This window comes from Trematomus bernacchii, unplaced genomic scaffold (genome assembly GCF_902827165.1).
Source record: "Trematomus bernacchii unplaced genomic scaffold, fTreBer1.1, whole genome shotgun sequence".
In the NCBI taxonomy this organism is placed as follows: domain Eukaryota; kingdom Metazoa; phylum Chordata; class Actinopteri; order Perciformes; family Nototheniidae; genus Trematomus; species Trematomus bernacchii.
This window is the reverse complement of record NW_022987739.1, coordinates 10166245-10188440: the sequence shown is the minus strand read 5'-3', so window position 1 is coordinate 10188440 and position 22196 is coordinate 10166245. Positions and strand designations below refer to the sequence as shown.

At 41.7% G+C, this 22196-nt stretch overlaps 1 protein-coding gene across 1 annotated transcript in view; it reads right to left on the bottom strand.

Moving 5' to 3' along the window:
• Positions 1–290: 290 nt before the first annotated feature.
• The window catches only part of rnf13 (ring finger protein 13), a 57845-nt gene continuing 35939 nt past the window's right edge, over positions 291–22196 (bottom strand). The window contains exons 5-10 of the mRNA XM_034147216.1: positions 14021–14108; positions 13001–13091; positions 11540–11645; positions 11057–11150; positions 3267–3347; positions 291–1635 (exon numbers count right to left, since the gene is read on the bottom strand). Of these exons, the coding sequence (XP_034003107.1) occupies positions 1265–1635; positions 3267–3347; positions 11057–11150; positions 11540–11645; positions 13001–13091; positions 14021–14108 (831 nt within the window). The 3' untranslated portion in view covers positions 291–1264. The remainder of the gene's footprint in view (positions 1636–3266; positions 3348–11056; positions 11151–11539; positions 11646–13000; positions 13092–14020; positions 14109–22196) is intronic.

Sequence of the window (22196 nt, the reverse complement as noted above, 5' to 3'; positions counted from 1 at the left end):
CTCAAAATTGCTTTCTAATTGAGAAATAAGTGTATTCTGACAAGTCCTATAATTTCTACTTGCTAATGAGCCATGTCGGACTTAAACAGGCTGATTTGTGTCCTGTAATCATCTCATTACACTGACCAAGTTTACTGTGGAGCCTATATAAGTCCTTAAACACTGCAGCTGTACATATTGAGACGGAAAGGTTCCAAACACAGGCTCTAGGAAGGATGGATGTCCGATTAATGGCTGTATAAAATTGTGTTTCCACTGAAAACTGAGGAAATTAAAATTATTCACCATGAAAAGTTTCCGTGTCATTTTCATTTTATTGAAGTGAATTAATATCAAGAACAGACACATGAGCAGGAAAACACTAACAAGACAATACATCAACTGAAAAAGGCAACAGGGTTTATAAACAAAAAAATCAAGCCATGTTATGGAGAAGAAAAAAAAGCATATTTACTATAAACTGTATTCAAATTAGATAAGGTCAGTTAAATGTGTGTCACAGGACTATCCACCAATAACGGTGCGTGTTAAGAGTGATGGGTCTGCAGCAGCCAGAAGAAGTTCCCCACAGGCAGCGTGAGTTTCCACTCGAGTGTCTCTCTGCACAAGGTGACGTCACATGGAGACATTCTTAGCCACGAGTTTCTCAAACTGGTTTGGCTTCAGTTTGTCAGAGTGATTCGTAACAGATTAACCGTGGCACAAAACAGACAGGAGCACCTTGGCTCCCTCATATCAGGCTAGAGATAAATTGGCAAAACCATATTGCTTAGCTTAATATGTTTCTGTAGTTTTTTATTTTACAAAAAGGATGCTGCATAGCAGTTGTTGGAGTGTCAGTGCAGCATGTATGTACAGTAATGAACCTCCATCTGAAACATGTAGAAGATGGTCAAAGGTTAAGATGCAACTTATTGTGATTTATACTTTTTATATACATAGTACTTTTACTGAACATGCGTGATGTTTCTGGGACTTTTCCATCCGTCTATCATCTTTGACTAAAGAGTACAGTATAAAAGTCTACTGTACATCACCAACCTGCCGCTCCCGACTTCCTGCCACACATCAGCACTTTATCTGAAATCATGTTAAAAAAAACGTAGATATGCATTTGAAACTTTGTAAGGACAATACGATACAATGTCTTGCAAGCAGTGACAGAAGAGAGATGAATCTGTTTTGTGACCCCCCCCCACCCAATGTCTCTGCAGCTGAGAGGTTGTGGGGTGAAGGGAGGGGGGGGTTTAGTGCCAACCATCAGTCAAGCTTGGGGCAGGTCCTGCTCGTGGTCTTCGGAGCAGGGCTGCTGCATCTGCACCACCACGGTTTCCACGGTGACCTCGTCGTCGCTGTCGCTGCTGTCCAGCTCGTCGTCCTCGTAGTCGGAGGACTCTGGGTCCTGCTCGGAGCGAGAGGCCCCCGACATGGTGCCGAAGGAGTGGGCGCTGGTGGAGGCCAGGGAGCGCAGCAGGGGGGTGCTCTCCGACACCTCCTCGTTCTCATCGAGGCCGCTGTCCCCCTCCTCGGAGTCCGAGTCAGAGTCCCCCTGCGACGGGACCACCTTCTGCTTACACACCGGACACGTCTTCTTGGTCTTGGTCAGCCAGGGGTCCACACACTTACTGTGGTAGGCTGCGGGCGACAGTTACAGTCAGCGGAACAAAGTCATTTATTATAATTATAAAGCGAGTTAACGACCTGTTTGCACTTGAAAATACCCTGTGTTGTTTTGTTGTTCTTAAAAGACAACTTCTCATTGTCAACAAATCCAAAAAAGATAGGATAAGAGGATCTTTATTGATCCCAAATTGGGAAATGTTTGCGTTGCAGCCAGGGGTGGTTCTAGGGGGGGGGGGGGGGGCCAACAGGGCCAACAGGGCCCAGTGCCCCCGTAACACTGACCAGGGACCCCCCTGTGGCCCCCCTCCAAAAAAAAGGTTACAATAGTACGATTTATTGGAACTAAATCAAATCAGAGAACCGGATGTACAGTGGAGATTAAACTGTTCATTACCTTATATAAAAGCAAATACTGTTTATGTTTTTTAATTAAATTGTCACTTAAAGGTGGGGTAGGTAATTTTGGAGAAACCAGCTCGAGTGCGCTAGAATTTGAAAATACACAGCCGGAAAAGATCTGCCACTTCCTTATAGAGCCCCTCCTCCAACACACACGAACGCGCACATGACCAATGAGGGCACGAGATAAGTTTGTGCACAGATGGAAGGCTGACAGGCAGGTAGGCCATCCAGTTATTTTAGCCAGGTCGGCTAAAATGATTGGTCGTGCTTTTTACAGTACTACGGCTTCCACAGATGACATTTTTTTATGGATTTTTTGTCACAGCACTTAAGATATTCATTGCTATCGGGATGTTAAGAGCATTCCATGGAATATAACAAAAAGTGTATCTCGAGCCGGTTTCTCAAACTTACCTACCCCACCTTTAAAGTTACTAAAACAAATACTCTAAATAAAAAAAACGACTGAAACAAAGGACTGTAACTTAAATGTAATATAACAAATACCTTTACATAAACAAATACCAATAACTGTATTTTATGTTTATTTTACACAATGACTTTATACTGTCTTTGTCTTATTAACCCGCTTTTATTGTGCCCCTCTCATGAAATAACTGGCCCCAGCCTGGCCCCCCCAGTACAATTGGTCTAGAACCGCCACTGGTTGCAGAAGCATAAAAGAAAACAAAACAAAACAAGGCATTGCACATAAGTAGATATTAAAGAGTAAAAATAAACAAAACTAGAATTTAAACATCTCAAAATAGAATTAAAGCAGCATTAAAAAGTAAAAAATATACAGTAGACCGTGAAGATAAAACATCTATAAACTCTGACAATAAAACACTATTGCAGGGTAACAGGTTCTGTTTCAATCTGTTGCATTTACAAATGCTGCCTCTGTAGCCAAAGCCTGACGTAGCTTATTTCTCTGCACCAGTCTGCCGAAACTATTGAAAACACATTAATGAGCAACAATGGGTGGAGGGTTTCTTCATTATACTGAGCAATGTCATTTAGTTGATGCCAAACCATCCTCGGACCCTCATTTAACTTTGGGCTCATGGGAATTGTTGACAATAAGAAAACATATATGAAGAATGATGGAATAAATATTGTTGGATTTTGTAAGAAAAAACGGTTTTAATCTTAAGCAATGCTCTCCTCGGTTGGCCTGTGTTGAGTTTGGTGTCACACAAAGGTAAACAGTTGATCTACAGCGCAGGATTCAGACTCACCATGAGAACAAGGCAGGACTCGGAGCTTGTCCCCTTCTTCATATTCGTCCAGGCAGATGGCGCACACATCGTAGTTGTCCCCTGTGTGGAAAAAAGTATAGAAATCCACCATGATCCATCCATTTTATTATCAAAAAGAATACAAGAAATAAGGTTTAATAACAGTAGTTACATTACATTACATATCATTTAGCTGATATCCAAAGCGACTTGTAAAAAAGAGCAAGAACCATAAAGAATCAAACTCCGAACAACAAGGAAAGTGCAGATATATTCACTTCAAGCTAGATCATACCATAGTAAGTGCTGGTGAATGGACCAAGGACTAAATTAACTCAACAAGTGCTGCTTGTTTTTCTTTTTTTTCCCTTAATTGCCAAGGTACAGTCCAAATAGATTTCATTAACTGCATGTCTCATGTTGGATAACATCAGGTAAAATAAATAGTAAAGAGACGAGTGACTACGGCAGTTCAGAAATGGGGTGAGTCCATTCGTGCAAAGAAGATTAAGTGATTTGTTTTTTTGTTTTCCTCAAAATCTTTGATGCCAGGTGGGTCCATGACGTAAGGCAGTAAGGAACTTTAGCCGCTTTATGAGTCTTATTTCCTTAAAACGTATAAATGGTGTCACGTCAAGTCTAATCCCAGGAAGAATCACAGCTGAATCGTCAGCGCTGCGTTTCCTGACGATTCAGGAGGTATTTCTGTGCACTGAAAGCTCAGGAATGTATCAACGCACTCCCTTCCACATTCCTCAGCGTTCTTCTCATTTTCCCTGCCTTCCTCTTCCCTGGCCGGGTGCGGGGAGGGGGGGGGGGCGGGGGGCAGGCTGTGGGTCGGTGTGTTTATATAAGCTCTAAATGAGCATGTTTTCCCCGACCGGGCTCTCTGTGTCCGTGCCAGGGCTGCATGTGACCGTATAAGGATGGGGAGTCACATCGCCCTCCCAACCCCCACCTCCTCCTCCTCCTCCTTTTCTCTCCAAGTGTGAGCAACTTAAACTTGAAGGCGATGTTTTCAACTCTGCTGCCTTAACCATAATCATTTATATGTGCAAAACATAACTTTTAGAGTCTCTCAAAACTTAATATGTTCATGTTCAGTTACATTTAAATGCTGCTACTTTACTTTTTTAGCCATGGATGAGTCCTTAATACTTTTTTACTTTTATTTCATAGGTGTGCTTTTTCTTTATATTTAACATGTTAGCTACTTTATTACTGATTGCCTTTCATCTGCTATGTCATTTTTGGTGTAGATTTCCCCTGCTGCGGGACTAAAAAAGACATTCTTGATTTTTCCCCTTTCAAACTTTGAGCGTGTTCCTCTCCCAAACATCACTCTTACCCAACACCTGTCCTTTTTTATTCAACAAAATCCAAAGAAGGCCTCCATCTTTTCGTCTCTTTCTGACTGTGCCGAGCAGTCGGGGTGAGGCAGAGGAAACGTTTGTGCGGGCTACGGTCCAGTTTACACTCAGGAAATGCTGAACTGTGGCGCTAACGGATCTATTCTGAGTGCAGCAGAGGGAAGGTTCAGAGGCGACTGAACTCAGGCACCTTAAAGGGTAGATCTGTTTTACAACTACGGTCTAATGGGTTGTGGTTTGGGCCACCATTCCTAATAACTGAGTTAATTGGTTATATCTCGTTATTTACCGACGTACGTAGAAAAAGTAATGGAATTAAATTAAGGGGCAAGTAGAGGTGGAAGAAGATTATTTACTTAAGTAAATGTAGCAATACTACAGTGTAAATATACTCGGTAACATGCAAAAGCTCAAAATTGAACGTAAGTTAAAAGGAAGTATTAGCATCAAAATGTATATGTGGGGTTTATTTGAATTACTTTATACACTACTGTTAAGCTTAACCTATAATAATATATGATTATGTATGTGTCCATGTATGTTTTGTGTTAACCTAAATCTGCAAAGTAACAAGTAGCTAAATATGTAAAATAAAGGTACTATAAAAATACTCACAGCTAATGTACTTAGTGACATTACACCAATGGGGGAAAGAAACATGAGCAATAAGGTTAAAGAGTTAATCTGCTCACTTTGTGTTGTCAGAGTTCACTTACCAACATTATAGTTTAATGAATTAGTTTACTAAATTAAAACACTCATCTGTCTCTCTCTGACTGTACACATCTCCTATGTCACGTGTTGTAAGAAGAGATAGAGTGCCTGGCAGCTAACACCAAAAATAAATATGTGTACTTTCACTGAACCTGCTCAACAGGATGTCTGAAAACTTTCAGTGGAGTTTCTCTGGTTGCATTATTCAAAAGACGTGTGACCTGTTGACCTCGGAGCCTGAGAACTGACTGAATCCAGACCTCTGAGCGGTGTGCAGAGAGGAACGCAGCGTTCAGCAGCAGAACATAACTCAGACCAAGTCATAAGTCTGCTACGCTCTTCGCTTCTCACGGAACAAATCACACTCTGCTGATCAAAGAGGGGCTGCTGTTACCCGCTCCTCACTTCTAGAAGCTCCTACCAGGGGTCAGTAATGTCGTTACTGTGATCTGAACATGTGAGACCAGGTTCCCTTTCATGAGTCTCACAGGTACAGTACATGTGTGTAGAGCAGATAATGTTCAAAAGGTAAAAAGGTATCTTCTAACAAGAGCTGGCGGAGAATTAAATCCAAAAATAATGATGTTGTTTTTTGTAGATAATAAGCACAAAAAAGGTCAATCAACAGGAAGACAATATGTAAAAAATGTTGATTTCTAAAGAGCACTGTAACTATTTTCACTCACTTATTTATGTGAGGGTTGAAAAAGCTCAGAGGTTAGGTGGTAAGATGTTTTTTCAAGGCGATTGAAAACATCTAAATCATGTTTTGTGTAATGTGTACACTCTACAGACTCTGGGTATCCCTTACATTTACGATGTGGGGCCAGTAGCACATCTTAAAAGGACTCACGAGCCAGTGCAGCTCTACTCCCTTTATTTCTCATTTCTCAGCCAGCCTGCCAGCATTCCTGCTCTCCGAGGAACCTCGCTGTCCTACTGAACTTCAGCTGAGCAGGGAGTGAGCGTAGCAGAGACAGAGACAGAGAGAGAAAGAGAGAGAGAGAGAGAGAGCGGGAAAATAAAAAGAGGACGACAGAAATACGATGTTAAAAAAAAAAAAAAAAAAAAGCTTCTCCACAGTTCGACCAGGACAACTGGCAGCGAGCTGAGACAGAGAGAGCTCCTCTGTACTCACATCAACATGCCTCACACACACCACTGAGACACTGCAGCTGCTCTGTTCTGTGTGTGTGTGGTGTGTGTTTGTGTCAGTGTCAATGAGTGTGTGTGTGTGTGTGTGTGTGTGTGTGTGTGTGTGTGTGTGTGTGTGTGTGTGTGTGTGTGTGTGTGTGTGTGTGTGTGTGTGTGTGTGTGTGTGTGTGTGTGTGTGTGTGTGTGTGTGTGTGTGTGTGTGTGTGTGTGTGTGTGTGGTTGCTTATGGGTTGGAAGTGGAAAGCCGTGGATGGGCAGGTCGGAGTGACTCATCATACACAGGGAGGGACCAGACTGGGGTTCAGAGGTCAGAGGGAGAGTCTGGCCCTATAATGAGCGGTCTAAACCGCCCCCACCCTCCTTTTCCTCAGCCAGTTTGCAGTGACTTTGTGTGTGTCTGACTTTAACGCCTGCTTGACGCCAGCACGTCAGGCTCTCAGGCTAAGTGGGGATGACGCAAGGCTGTGCAATAAACCAGAGCGTAAGTCAAGCTAACGGCAGAGCGGCGCGGCTCGCTGACAGCTGTGGCAGCTGCTATTACATAATCCTGTACATTGACACAGATCTGACGCTGCATGATGCTGCTCACACTGGTATTGTACGTTAATTACACGGGTACCATGGTTTTCATTAAGGCATTGTGTGCTATCCATACAGACTCCCTTTGTGTTAGCTACCATTCATTTTAGCCTCTGCAATTCTTTACATGCACGTCTGACATTATGCCTACAGCCTCTGGCCCAAATGTACACAAGAACTGTCAAGTGGCCAATTGCAATGTCCATACAATAAGATAAATATTAGACGCAAATATTTTAAGTTTAAATTAAATACAGGCTCATCAACAGCAGCAAGAAATGTCTAAAGGATGTGAAAAGCAGCTGGCGCGCCTGACTAAGTGTTTGCAGAGTTGATGGATGTGTGATTAGGAGGTGCTGAAACACAGATCAGCAGAACGGCTTCCTGCCAGCACAGCAGCAGCAGCAGTCCAGGCTGATCAGCAGGGTCCTCCCCAGGTGACTTCACTTTCTCAGAAAAAACATCACACCATGTTCAAATTAAACTCTCCCTCCTCTGGAATAAATCACCGCAGAACAGTGGTTTCTTATTCATCTCTCATTTTCTCTCATTTTCTCAACCTGCAGGACACTCAGATCCTCCAATATTTTAATTTTAGAAGTACCTACATGTAGAGTGCATTACAAGAAAACTGGGGAGGCTGCTTTCTGTTTTTATGGCCCCAAACTGTGGAACATCCTCCCATTTAAGCTTAGAACAGCAACCTCAATTTGAATATTTAAAAGTAAATTAAAGACCTATCTTTTTAATTTGGGGCAATTGTAATTTTTTAGTAGTATCACGGTTCATTTTTTATTGTTTTATGGTTCAATGATATAACTCTTTCTGTGTATACCTTGTTTTAATTATGTTCCTCACTTGTTATTGTCATTTTCTGTCATTCTCTGTAAAGCACTGTGGGCTGCGTCAAGCATGAAAGGGGCTGTATAAATAACGTTTATTATTATTATTATTAATAGTGAGAGAAATAAAAGTGAAAAGATGCACTTAAGTGATCTCTGTTATGCTGCTTATAAGTTTCTGATGGTACGCTGTGATGCATTCACTGACTGCTCCAATATTGACTGTTACTGCAACCAGGAAACAAAGACGACAGAGACTGGGTGGAGCTTATTTCACTGTGTTAGTATTAAAATAAAGAAGTTTGGAGTCTTCTGAGTATAGTTTGTGATCTAGTGGCCACTGTAGGAACTGCATCGTCTGATATTAACATGCAAAGTTCCGGCTTTAGAAGCAACACTAACAGCAACACAGCTCCACAGTGTTGCTGTTCACTATGGCTGCATCTGCTCAAAGCCCCCAAAGTCCAAGCTCAGCATTATTTGTTGCAGCGAAGGCCAAAGGCGCCAGTGGGCATCTTTCACACACACACACACACACACACACACACACACACACACACACACACACACACACACACACACACACACACACACACACACACACACACACACACACACACACACACACACACACACACACACACACACACACACACACACACACACACACACACAACACACACACACACACACACACACACACACACACACACCACACACACACACACACACACACACACACCACACACACACACACACACACACACACACACACACACACACACACACACACACACACACACACACACACACACACACACACACACACACACACACACATCTTCAGGATGCGAATTGCAACAGCTGTGAGACTTGAGCTTTACAGGACCTTGTGTGGCACTGAGCAGTCTGAAACTCATGTATCACAACAAGGGGCTTAAGATGAAATAAAAAAACACGATCAGCATGCTGTAAACAATGGCCACTGGTATTCTGATGAGCTAATGTAACAGCAGCTTTGGGATGCCAGCTCGTCATTGTTTCCGTGTATGGGCTCACTGGTATTATAACGCTGCCACCATGCCTTGAATAGTAGTCCACTGATTATACAATGTGTTTCCATTACTCTGTGTGGTTTCAGTATAAAATATATAATCCTGTGTTATTGCAAATATGGCAACCTTGTGATTGAAATGTTGCCACCACAGCGTTGTTTAGTTTAGGTGTTTGAAAATGTAATCCTTTTCAGTGTGTTTTTAAGTTAAGGAATAATGAAACTTTTACAATTGTTGTCAACTGAAAGTTATTTATTTTGGCAAACGGTAAAGCTTAACCTTTGCGTGTTATGGTGACATAACATTGACTTTGTTGTCCTCTTAAATAAACACACAAATATATAATAATATATACAAAACATATATAACCTCCTAGCAATAGACTTCTATTTAATAGTACATCAGCCATTATCCAGTTATTGAGCTAATTTCTATCACTCTACATCAATACAAAATTAGCTATTTCTGTTAAAAGAAGTCTTACTAAAGACCTTGTGTAGACACTGTATAACAATAAGCCACGCCCCCATCAGGCTCTCCTGTTGTAATGCTCAGAGCAGCAGCCGGCTCTTTGCCAAGCTACCTCGCTCCAGAGTGCAGGGCTTAAAAGGTTATCGGTGGAGATTTGGTGTCCCCTCATTGCTCCAAACGCTCTGACTCAGCTGTCGGGAGCGCAGACGCTCTGGAGGCCGTTTCTGAACGCCAAGGTCGTCTGCAGCGGTGCCTGGTGGAAACCCTGAGTCAGAGTGGGCACCGCCACCAGATCACACAAACTACAGAGCCTGACGAGACAAAAACAGATATCTGAGCAGCACTCACTGCCTTTAGCGGGTGTGATGCATGTGCTTCAGTTTCTGGCAGGCGGGGGGGGAGCAGCCCGACTCACAGCCCCCTAAATTAGCAGCTTTGCAAGGGGGCTACTTATCATGCGCCACCCGTAGTCTATAAAGCTCCCTGGTGTTGCCCTGCACAGCTGACTGGAGCCCGGGGATTTCCAGTCTGCGAAAAGCAGCTGCCGGAGGAAACACATCCGGCACAAAAACACCCTCAATATACAGACAAAAGTTACTTGACCAAAGCACAAAGAGGATTTGATTTGCAAAACAACGCCACAGCCTGGCTTTCACGAAACAGAGGCAGAAAAAATAAAAAGATAAAAACGTGTGTCTTATCTGTGATGCAACATTTTGGGAATATATATGGAATATTTTCTTTTGTCAGGATAATGGTCACGCGACATTTTTATATCATGCCATTCATATTCAATCCTTCCAAAATTCGGACAAATGCTGTTAATCCGCTCAACACGTCTGAGATAAAAAACTAAATACACTTAAAGGTGGGGTAGGTAATTTTGAAGAAACCAGCTCGAGTGCGCTAGAATTTGAAAATACACAACCGGAAAAAATCTGCCACTTCCTTACAGAGCCCCTCCTCCAACACACACGAACGCGCACATGACCAATGAGGGCACGAGATAAGTTTGTGCACAGATGGAAGGCTGACAGGCAGGTAGGCCATCCAGTTATTTTAGCCGGGCCGGCTAAAATGATTGGTCGTGCTTTTTACAGTACTACGGCTTCCACAGATTACATTTTTTAATGTATTTATTGTCAAAGCATGTAATATATTCATTGCTATCGGGATGTTAAGAGCATTCCATGGAATATAACAAAAAGTGTTTCTGAAATAAATGACATACCCCACCTTTAACTTTCAACCCCCTTCAGGCCTCTGAGACCCCCACTCAATACCAAACCATCAGTCATGTGTCCAGCCTCAACAGACGAGCTCTGATCTGCCACGCAGGGCTTTGTGGAAAAATCAAGTCCATATTAATCTGATTAGCTACAAGGTGCAGAGCTCCAGAAATAATGAATGATGTGCCGTAATGCATTGATGAAATCTTCCTTCTGGGCCGAATCATGTGAGGAGCATGGAAGAGGAGGAACTAGCACCTCTACAGACTCTGAGTTACATAACAAACAGGCCATACATTTACGGTGAAATGCAAAATGTTTTTTCTCCATAGAGATGTTTGGAGAGTTGGATTAGTTTGAATATTGCCTCCATACCTTTCTTGTACTTGTGGATGGGAAGTTTCTTTAGCTGATCTTTCCGCAGGCGGCTCCTCCGAGCCCTGTGTCGATCCTGGACAAACTTGGTGATCTAGGAAAGAGTATACATTTACAATCAGTTTACAAAACACAGACAAATCGTTCATGTCTACTTTCTCGAGACAGGAAAACTGTCACAAGAGCAAAAGAGGTTTGAGTCAAATTGGACGCCAGATGCCTGCCTGGTGCCCAACGAAGAGCCAATCAAACTCAAAACGTACCTTTGCTAATCCAATAAAGGAGAACTTTAATGATTCTCAGGAGAATGTTGTGTTAGAATATCAGACAGATTTACTATAGATAAACTACATTTAAAAAAACACATTTAAATTAAGAAGTTGTTCATCTTTAAATATGATCCACAGTTCATTAGAATGTATTTTAGTTTTAGGTTTATTAGATTGTATTTGATATGGACATCACAGTAGCATTAGAACTTACCATGAACACAACAATGAGGATGAGGCAGATTCCCACAATGATGAGGAAGGGGATCAGGTAGTATTCCAGCGGCAGACTGAAGTCTGGCATGAGGACCACGTGTCCCCTGAAACAACAAGCAGTGTCATTGTCGGGTGTATGCAGGTCACACACACACACACACACACACACACACACACACACACACACACTAAACACCACACCACACACACCCACACAACACCACACACACACACACACACACACACACACACCACACACACACACACACACACAGCACACACACTCACACACACACACACACACACACACACACACACACACACACACACACACACACACACACACACACACACACACACACACACACACACACACACACACACACACACACACACACACACACACACACACACACACACACACACACACACACACACACACACACACACACACAGCTTTACATCACCAGGTTACTAAAGGCTCACTTTTTTGGCTGCAACATTGTAGGGATTAGTTTCACTGTTGTTGCATATTTTTTTACCAGTCATTTAGTCCAATGATTTTTCACACTGTTAGTTATCATGGGGTCGACTCCTTTTCAAAGAACTTCCTCTACTGCAGAAATATGTAACGGCCAATTTGATTCCCACTGACTAAACTCTGCCAATACCATGTTTGGTGTTCATTCCTCTGCAGAATACTCAGGAAATAACCCTCATGTATTTGGATGGTATCTGCCAAACACACACACACAACCAGAAACACACACACACACACAACCAGAAACACACACACAACCAGAAACACACACACAACCCAGAAACACACACACACACAACCAGAAACACACACACACACACAACCAGAAACACACACACACACAGAAACACAACCAGAAACACACGCACACACACAACCAGAAACACAACCAGAAACACACACACACACACACACACACACACACACACACACACACACACACACACACACACACACACACACACACACACACACACACCACACACCACACACACACACACACACCCACAACACACACCCACACACACACACACACACACACACACACACACACACACACCACACACACACACACACACACACACACAACACACACACACACACACACACACACACACACACACACACACAACACACACTTAATAGTGGCAAACTTTAACGCTGTAACTCCTTGTAAATGCTGAGACATTTCATTACCACCTCAGCTGCAGTGACAGCCAATCACAGGACGGATCTTCCTCCGTGATATATTACAGTGCATGCTGCAGGCGTTACTCTACAACTAAATATCAAATAAAAATGCTAGACAGGTTTGAATGAAAAGCAGCCATCTCATCAGAAAATCATACTAATTTAAGGTTAATCCTGTTTTTATTTCTATTGATGGGTGGATGAAGGAGATTTGGGGTCTGGACTTACCCCTTGTCATACGTGAAGTCGTCTTTCAGAGAGTTGGCCGTCACCTCGCTCACAAACACAGAGGGGATATCGATTTGCTTCATAACATCCACTAAAAAAGCAAAGAAAAAAAACATTTAATATATCATGTGATTGTATTTCAATGCCTTAATCCGATAAACAATCCTAAAACACGACGGTTTCAGCAGTTTTCTTTATCAACTGATTTAATCTACTTCAAAGTTATTCAACTAAGGAAACTCCATTTACTAATGAATACAATGACAGGCGGTTGATCTGAAGCTTTGGGTATCGTTTTGTTGATCGACAGATAATTAGGTGGCAACATTTTGATGATTGCCTAATCATTTAGTCAATTCTTGGCAGAAAACACCATGAAAAACTCACTTGTTCCAGTTATATGCAGGTTTATCTAGTCTCTATACATCTTTGAGTTTTTGATTGTTGTTCAGAACAAGGCATTTGTAAACTTTAACTTGGGCTTTGGAAATGGTAATGGTCATTTTCTGATTTTCTTTAATTTCCAATTTTATGCAAGTATCAACCGATTTTAGTCTGTTAAAACATTCGACCTGAATGCTGTGTGATCATCGGTCTTCGGTTAAGCATACCAACATGGTTAGGGAGCTGAAGTGACGGGAGAAATCCCTCGATGCCGACAACTGACATCACCCAGTGTATAAAACATCAGCTGTGACAAATATTCTAAAACAATGACCAGTACGGGAAGCCTTTGGATAATTTATTCTGTCTCTCCACTGAGGATTGTAGACGCCATCATATCACAAATGGGCTAGAGGGAAGACGACATGGATTCATAGACAAGGAGTGCTACAGTGCTTTAGGGCATCACAATCTTACTCAAGTAGATCTTGAGATTTTAGATCTACTCCCCAGCTTTTCCACAGGCTCTGGGATTCAGAGATAAACAAAAGCAACAGAAACACCAGGCAGCTGTATAACACACTAAATGCTTTTGTGCCATATAAGAGCAAAAATACTAAGGTTGTGGTGACTTACAGTCATTTGATCCCATGCTGATTAAGTCATCAGAGTCCACATTGTGAACAATGGCTGCCTTGTACCCGGCTTTCTGGGCATTAAGGACCTGTGAGGAGAGAAAACATTTTAAACTGTGATTATTAAATGGATCACAATTTGGTGCAAACACCTGGTGGTTATTAGAAGGCTAACTGCAGTTACTGCAATAAGACCAAAACTGGTCCTAAGTGAAGGCTGTATGTGTGATAAGAGTGGTTCTGTGGCAAATTGTGTGACCAAATCAGATTTCCACTATCAACAGCAGCATCAAACCACATTTGACATGACATTGAAACCTGCTGTGGTTAGAAGGGAGAGCACGCTCTGTTTCTGCTGAGAGGATTTCAGTGAGGGTTAAATGCATTCTCAAATCTGATAGGTACAAACATTAGCCTAACAAATGTAGCACTTCTAGTTCAAGGTTGCTTTTTACTGCCAATATGAACTCATTTATCATCTGGCCTTGTAAACTGAATTCCCAAAAGGGCTTTAGATACTAGTTTCCTGCAGTAGCAGTCTGAGAGGACAGTAGCAGCTTCACGGTAGTATTCAACAACATGTGCAAGGCCAGTTTCCCAGGAAGTGTTTGCAAGAGAAAAGATGTTTGCATTTGACGCCCACACAGCTCGTCCTCCATGATACACACTGACTGGAAGCATTTGTTGATCAGAAGGGTCACACGCAGTGAGAGTGGGATAAATACTGTAGGAAGGTTTGATAAATGCGGAAAGTCGACACTGGTTTTGCACAATTAAAGATATTTAACATTTCAACCTTTATGACTTTATCCCTGTCGCCTGTTGTTGTTTAAATGAGCTTCTTATTTTATATAACAGAGGTCACAGGTTTTAATCCCTGCAAAACGGCAGGAGCCTGGAGCAAAACACGGTCTCTCTGCCACAATCTGTAATCCAAATGACAACTAAAGAACGACTTTACCGCCAAAATGAAAAAGAAAAGAAAGACAGGAAGCTGCTGCGGCTTACCTATTGATTAACAGGTCTTCTAATACAAGGATAAAACACACACTAAAATCCAACAACATTTACAAATGATTTTGACGTATAACCAAGTTTATATTTTTAAATCGTGTTAGCATCCGTTACAATTAACAACAAAACTATTTATATTTTAAATTTGAGGTAATTTAGTTTTAAAGCCCTGTGGTATAGGTACATCCTTCATTTAAGTTTGTAGCCTTCTTAGGACAAATACTGGCTCAGTTAGCATAAAAGTGTAGCCTTGTGTGCTTGTGTGTGTTCAATGTGTTTAAACTTTAAGCTGTTGCATAAACATGCCACCATGTCCACACTCTCATTAATCAAAATGCCCCCCCCCCCCCACCACCACATCGCTTCGAAAAAAAAAGTTAAGCTTCTCAATGCTGCACAAAAACAGATGCTAAAGCTTTCTGTGTAACCTGTCCTCAGTGTGCGTGTGCGTGTGCGTGTGCGTGTGCGTGTGCGTGTGCGTGTAGCTGTTGTACTCTGAATGGCAATCATTTTTTATCTGTCAACACATACAGTATATTACAATTTTCAAATACAGTAGACGAGGGGTGTGTCTGCATGAGGCTCAGAGCATTTTCTTTCTTTCATTTTTGAAGTTACATAACACAATTTGCAACCCAACAACAATAACTTGCAAATAGCTTCAGCAAGAAATGTACTTTGTTAAATTTGAGTGATTACTTAAATGTAACGAGATGCAAGCTACAGTAGTAAAGTGTCCAGAAAACTCTTAAATCTTGTAAAATCTTCAGTATTAGACACTGAGTCAGGATTGAAACAGGTATTTACTGCAGCAGAGGACCATGTGATCATGGACGCAGGGGAAACTGATGTCATGAGGATCTTCCATCTGCGCGGCTGTTTGTGTGGCTCGTACACATATAGTATCCTGTACAGCTATTGTTATGGAGGATTGTTCACAGCAGATGTGGTGGAGGAAATAGGATGTGACAATATATATCCCGGAATGACTCGTTATGTGTTCTGACAAAGAGAGAAATATCATTTGGATAGTGAATGTTCCCCTCTGAAATTGACGGGGAAAACTATTTGTATCAGATCATTTGAATGTCCCTCCAACTCATTTAATGTAAAGGGAACATCCTGCTATCCTGCCAACTAGTGACAATACTATCAATGGTTGAGAAACAACTTTATTCCAACAGTGTAGATTTGACTGATTCAATACAACAACAAAAAAATGTTGTTAAGAATGATTGGATTGGGGATGAAAGATGGACAATATTAAACACAATAAAGCCAAATTAAGCCGATTTAAGGAAAGATCATCCCTAAAACTTGAAGATTGTAACAGAAAAAGCTATGTACCTCATGTTTATGCTATATTTTAGGGCCAGAGCTGAAGAACATCAGCCTGATAATCAAACCGAGCTCACATCTGTTTAATTCATTATTCAGTATACATTGTATTCATTTTATCCAATTCCTGTTCAGAGGCAGGACAGGAAATAATGTTATTTGAGAAGATAACTCCAGATTTGATGGCTTTTTCACAGGACGATAACATCCCAGGCTGGTTCTTATGGCGCGTTTCCACTACAGCGCAGAGCACGGTTTAAGAGGGCTGTGACGTCAGCGGCCCGTCTTTGGTTGCGTTTCCACTTGGCCTAGTACCGGCCGGCGGGTCCTTATTCAGTTTTTCTGGCCTCATAAAATCGTGGGTCTAGGGCCAGAGACAACGAGGCTGAGTCGGGCTGAGTATGCTAAACTAGAGAGAGAATCGCTGGCAAGGGGGCTACAACTACAACAAGATGAACATATTTGACCGTGATTTAATTGTAATACACGTTTCAAAATGATGCCGAAGTAACAACATACTGATACCGGTTAGTAAAAACCATGAATTAATGCTTTGACAAGTCTGCAGACAGACGGCAGGCGAAAAACCTTTTAAAATGCGTGTTTTCTAAATGGAGATTGGCTAAGTTAACGCAGTATATGCTCCGACCGTCCACACTCACAACAACGGCCTATACAGACATAAATAAAGCAGCGACTGTATTCGCCATGACACAGGCAGTCTGTGGTTTGTACTTGTTTAACTTTTGTCTAGTTTCTGAACAGATATGAGGAGCTGTGAGCTCTGAGTGCTAACAGCTAACGGCTGTGTTGTGTTTCTGGGGTTCTCATTGAAGATGACGTCACGGCTCCGCCTACACTGCGTTACTATAGATACTACCCCAGTTCCTAAACTGTAATGGAAATGCGCCATAAAGTGAGCCAGTCCTAACGAGGCCTAGCCATACCGAGCGAGGCCGAGCGAGGCCGTGTAGTGGAAATGCGCCATAAGATCCAAATAAAAAGCTCTGACTGTCTTGTTCGTTTCTCTAAACAGGGAAACCTCTATTAGAACGCACAACACAATACTTTTTTAAACCTGTGAAAAAGATGCAGCTATCTTAAAACGCAAAAATAAAATGCTACCAAGACTACAGCCGTAAAACAAAAAAGAGTGTTCGTTTTTTTGTATAATGTAATAATAAGAAAACTGTTGTTAAGATATAGGCAGAAAGAACAGCTTCAGGTATTGTGGCGGACACTAAAAAAACTGACCTGAAAACATCACTGATTGATAATATTTAACAAAGTACAACAATCTCAGATTTTCTTTCTTTAAACCACATGCATGTGAAACCCCAGAGGAGATGCTGATGTTAATTATTACTCAGAGCTATTATAAATTAACACCTGACCTAAAACGAGACAGTGATGTGTGACAGTGCAGATTGTACCAAGTAAAGTAAATCAGTAGAGCATGGGACACACACTCTGAAACATATGAAAGTCATCCGCTGTGTTAAATTATAGAAGAGGTTCGCTCACACTAACAACCAGTGGTGCAGTGTGTTAGCCCTGCAGCTAAAACAGGCCTCTGTACCAGCATTGTACTCTGATGTGACGCAAGGAAATCCATTTAAAAATCTGTGAGGGGTGAACAGTGTGTGTGTATGTGTGTGTGTGTATTGTGGACAGCATGGATGCTAATACAGCACAGCACTGTCTTTTGTCTGTTCCTTGTCATTGTAATTTTATGCACAGGCATATGTGAAGCAGCCGCAGCATTGTGATCCCATGTGTTTTCTTGTGAGGGTGCATTGTGTGGAGGTATCAATGGCTACTGTGTGCGTCTTGAGGCAGGCTGTCTGGATCACACACACAAAACAAAAAGTCTAGATTAGTTTTTCTACTGAGGAAAAGAGAGCTAGGTGAACAGGGATTTCTGTCTGTGATTTTAAGTGTGTAAGTGTAGCTATAAAGTAAGGAATCTCTGTCTGGCTGTATGTCCTTCGCATATCTCAGGAACTGTTCATCTCATCTTCTGCATTGCTCATGAAGTCCTATTAGATTATCAAATGACGTTGTTTAAACGCTTAACTGAGCAAACTAATCAAGACAAGATATTACATTTGAGGCAATTATTTTATAACTTTTTTTAACCAACAATTGTCAGGCAGACAGGAAAAGCATAGCACTCACATTAACCATTGCACTATTTGATCTGTTTCATTTGTTCTATGTCCTATACAGTATGTTGCACTGTTGGAGGAGCCTTTGACCTACGTTTTTCATTGCAATATCTACACTGTAGCTAATGTGCAAATTAACCTTGAAACTTGAAACCCACTTCTAGTGTTCCATGTAGGATAAATCACACACTAGAGCAGTGACCATCAACTGGTGGCCCGCGGGCCACATCCGGCCCGCCAGACATTCTCATCCGGCCCGCACAGTGAGGGTGACTGTGGCGTTGGCAGAGTGGTTAGTGCGTTAGACCCCCACTCATGTCACCTCGAGTTACACGGGTTCAAGCCCCACGCTCGTCAAAAAACGTCGCTGTGTCCTTTTGCAACAGCGACCGTTTCATTGCAGATAAGGCAAACAGGTGTAGCCTTATTGAACGATGGCATGATGAATGCGTATTTATCCTTCCATTCCTCATTAAAACTGCGGTTTTCCACGTCAACTTTACGCTTGAGGCTCTTTGACAGTGATATTTTTGCGTGCCTGGCAAACAATTTTCTTATATCCTGCAACCGTTTCCCACCAATCAGGACACGGTATTAATAAAAAAGTTGATTCCTTTCCCTGCCAATCAGGACTGCTTTCAGTTGTATTACCCCGGATACAGGCTTCAATAAAGTGAACATATTAATCAATTATATATATATAAATATATATATATATAAAAATCTCTGGACCCCGAAAGTGTCTCTTGGATTAATTTTGGCCCTTGGACAAATGTAGTTGGTGACCTCTGCACTACAGCATTTGACTTGGACTTGGTTTGTGCATGTCGTGTGATTTGCCTCATGTTACACCTCAACCTATTGGTGATCAAGGTTATTGGAATTAAAGTCATGGTAAATTACCAGAAAATGTTATGATCACTAGACGACTGCTCTTCCTACTGAGCCATGCTGCTACCTAAATGTCAAGTAGGAAACTACCGTTAGAGCTGCCACAGGCCAAACATGGGCCAGCTGTGTTGAATACGGGTCAGTACATTTGTCCTCTATCCAATTATGAATGTAATGTAGGAGCCATGAAACGTACATAGTAATGCATTTTGAATATACACATTTGTTTTGTACTAGTTTTATATTTGAGTAATGGTTTGTAAGATATTTGTTTAATCGCAATGGGTTGCTTGCTTTGGGTCACATGGTTATGGGCGGCACTCAGGGGAATTATAATCCTGTTCACCTGCGTGAGGTGTGTGTGTGGAAGAGAGGGGGACTCAGGGTCGTTGTACTTTTTGTTGACCGCAAGATTTATGATTGCTTTGATTATTATTATTACAATGTGTATGTCTGATCATCGCGTTTTTTTCATTAAACTACATTACTATTGATTGAGTTTTGATCTCAGCAAGTACTTTTTTTTAGCGTGTCATACAATATCAAACAGGCCCGGCCTCAGCCTCTCAGCGACTTTGTTTGTTTCCTGCTGTCGCTATACTACTACTTGGTAATATAACAAATGTAGGTTCTGATAGAAGACAAAAAAGGTCTGCTACCCTGCTACTGTGTTAACTCTCAGCAGTCTGGCCTTGGGTTTAGCTTAGTGTCTTTCGGGGGGGTTTTACAGTAAGAGGAAAGAGCCATTTTGGCTGTAGGCCTCCAGATGCCATAGGGGTTCGGTCTGTCTGCCTGGGATCTGCAGAGGAATTCAACCTCTGCGGCTGGCTCACCCTTGTGTTTGCCTGGACAAAGATAAGGACATTCAATGCATTCCTGAGACAGAGGAGAGGGGGGGGGGAAAGAGATGGAGGACAGAAAAAAAGAGAAAGAGAATATGAGATGTGAAGCCTTTACAAAATAAATTAAAGTAGAATAGAACGCGAGTGTGTTAATATAAGCACATTAACACACATACGCTTAGAAAAAGAATATATCATTTGGGCTGCTCTTCTACCATCTGCAAATAATCACGCTGAGCCGTATAGCGCCATTCTCCATGTCAATTTAACAGCCTTCATTAAACCACTTAATTGTTGTTATCTCTGTGGGACCACACATAAACCCTGCTGCTCTCCTTCATTATATCCCTCTAAACACAAACAACACCATTATGGGAAAATATAATAAAACATATCTGTTAAAAAGTACATTGTGTCATTTTGGTAGAACCTCTTAAGCTCTTTATTTTAAGAAAGATGACAGAGCAACATTATATTTGTCCAGCTCCAGTGGAAAAACGAATGGCTACGTGCCTTTAAAGGGCATCTTGACGTCATGTGACGCCATTACTTGGCTCTAGAAACCTTTTGCGCTGTTTTCTCTTTGCCACATTATGTTTCATTTTTTGTACCATCCGGCTTTGGATTCAAAAGAAAGTGGAAGCATAATGACCATCTGATGCTTGTTTTCTCATCGTGGCACCCTGTGGTGTGCAGACCATATTTTGACTTGGCCCGCAGCACTGGTATTAAAGATTCTTTTTATGAGGTCGACCAATTATGGATTTTTCTAAAAGGCAGATTGGACTCCATTTAATTGGCTGTCGTTTTTGGAGCCCTACAAGTGTACTTGACAAGCTCCAGCTTTTTGTCAGGAGGTTAAAAACAAAGTGTGCCATACAGTAAAAATGTATAATGATAAAAAAATGTATACTTTCTCATTGTTATCTCAAAAACATCTGAAAATAACATGTTGTTCTGATGATACTTAAAATAAATCTCTTATAAATGTTAACAACTTCCTGTCTCCAACATGTGAAGCACGTTTCTAAATATAGATCATTACTGGTTTGAGCAAAAGCTAAAGAGTCTGACTGTGAGATGTTATCACAAGGATAAACACAAGCTGCAGGCTTACCTACGAAAATCAGGTTTCATAATAAAAATTATATGAGAAACCCTGAGGTGGAAAACTGTTTCAAACACCTTTCCTAACTCAACCAATCTGCATTTGGTAAACACAGCATTCAGCAGGTATTGACAGCAACAGTCAGGTTGCCGATTCAAACCTGCTGAACTCTGACTCAGCATAAAGCGGGCCTTCAGAGTCTACATGCCCATAAGAAGGTTGCAGCTGTTAGGAAGCCAACAGCGCTGCACAGTGTGTTTGTACCGAGCAGCTTCCTGTAGATGTGTGGGATTGAATGAATGTGAAGGAAGGTGTTGCTGAGAAAAAAAAAAACATGTTTACAAGTGCAACATGGGAAAAAAATAGCATTTCAAAGTAGTTTTCCACTACAGGTCACTGAACTATTGATAACTATGTGCATGTGCTTGCCGGTGTGTGAGTTTGTGTGTCTGGACCTGACTTCAATTGGTCACGGTTGACTGGAGGTGTGTAAACGGTGCCACCTGGAGCGGCCTGACTCACTGCTGCTGGACTTAACCATTTGGATCCCAAGGAGGAGGAGAGCACACTCTATAAATCTGTTTGTCATGGGTTTATATTCGATTAGAATCTCATTAAACATTCATGTAATAAATAGATAAGCATTATCTTTCAAGAGATCATAAAATCATGGTAAATATGCCTCCACACACAGGTTATATCTGCCTTTCCACTCCTACACTAGTGGCAGTCAGACTGGTGCTTTGGACAATCTGCTGATAGCATTACTAATATTGCTGCATCACTGTGTGTGTGTGTGTGTGTGTGTGTGTGTGT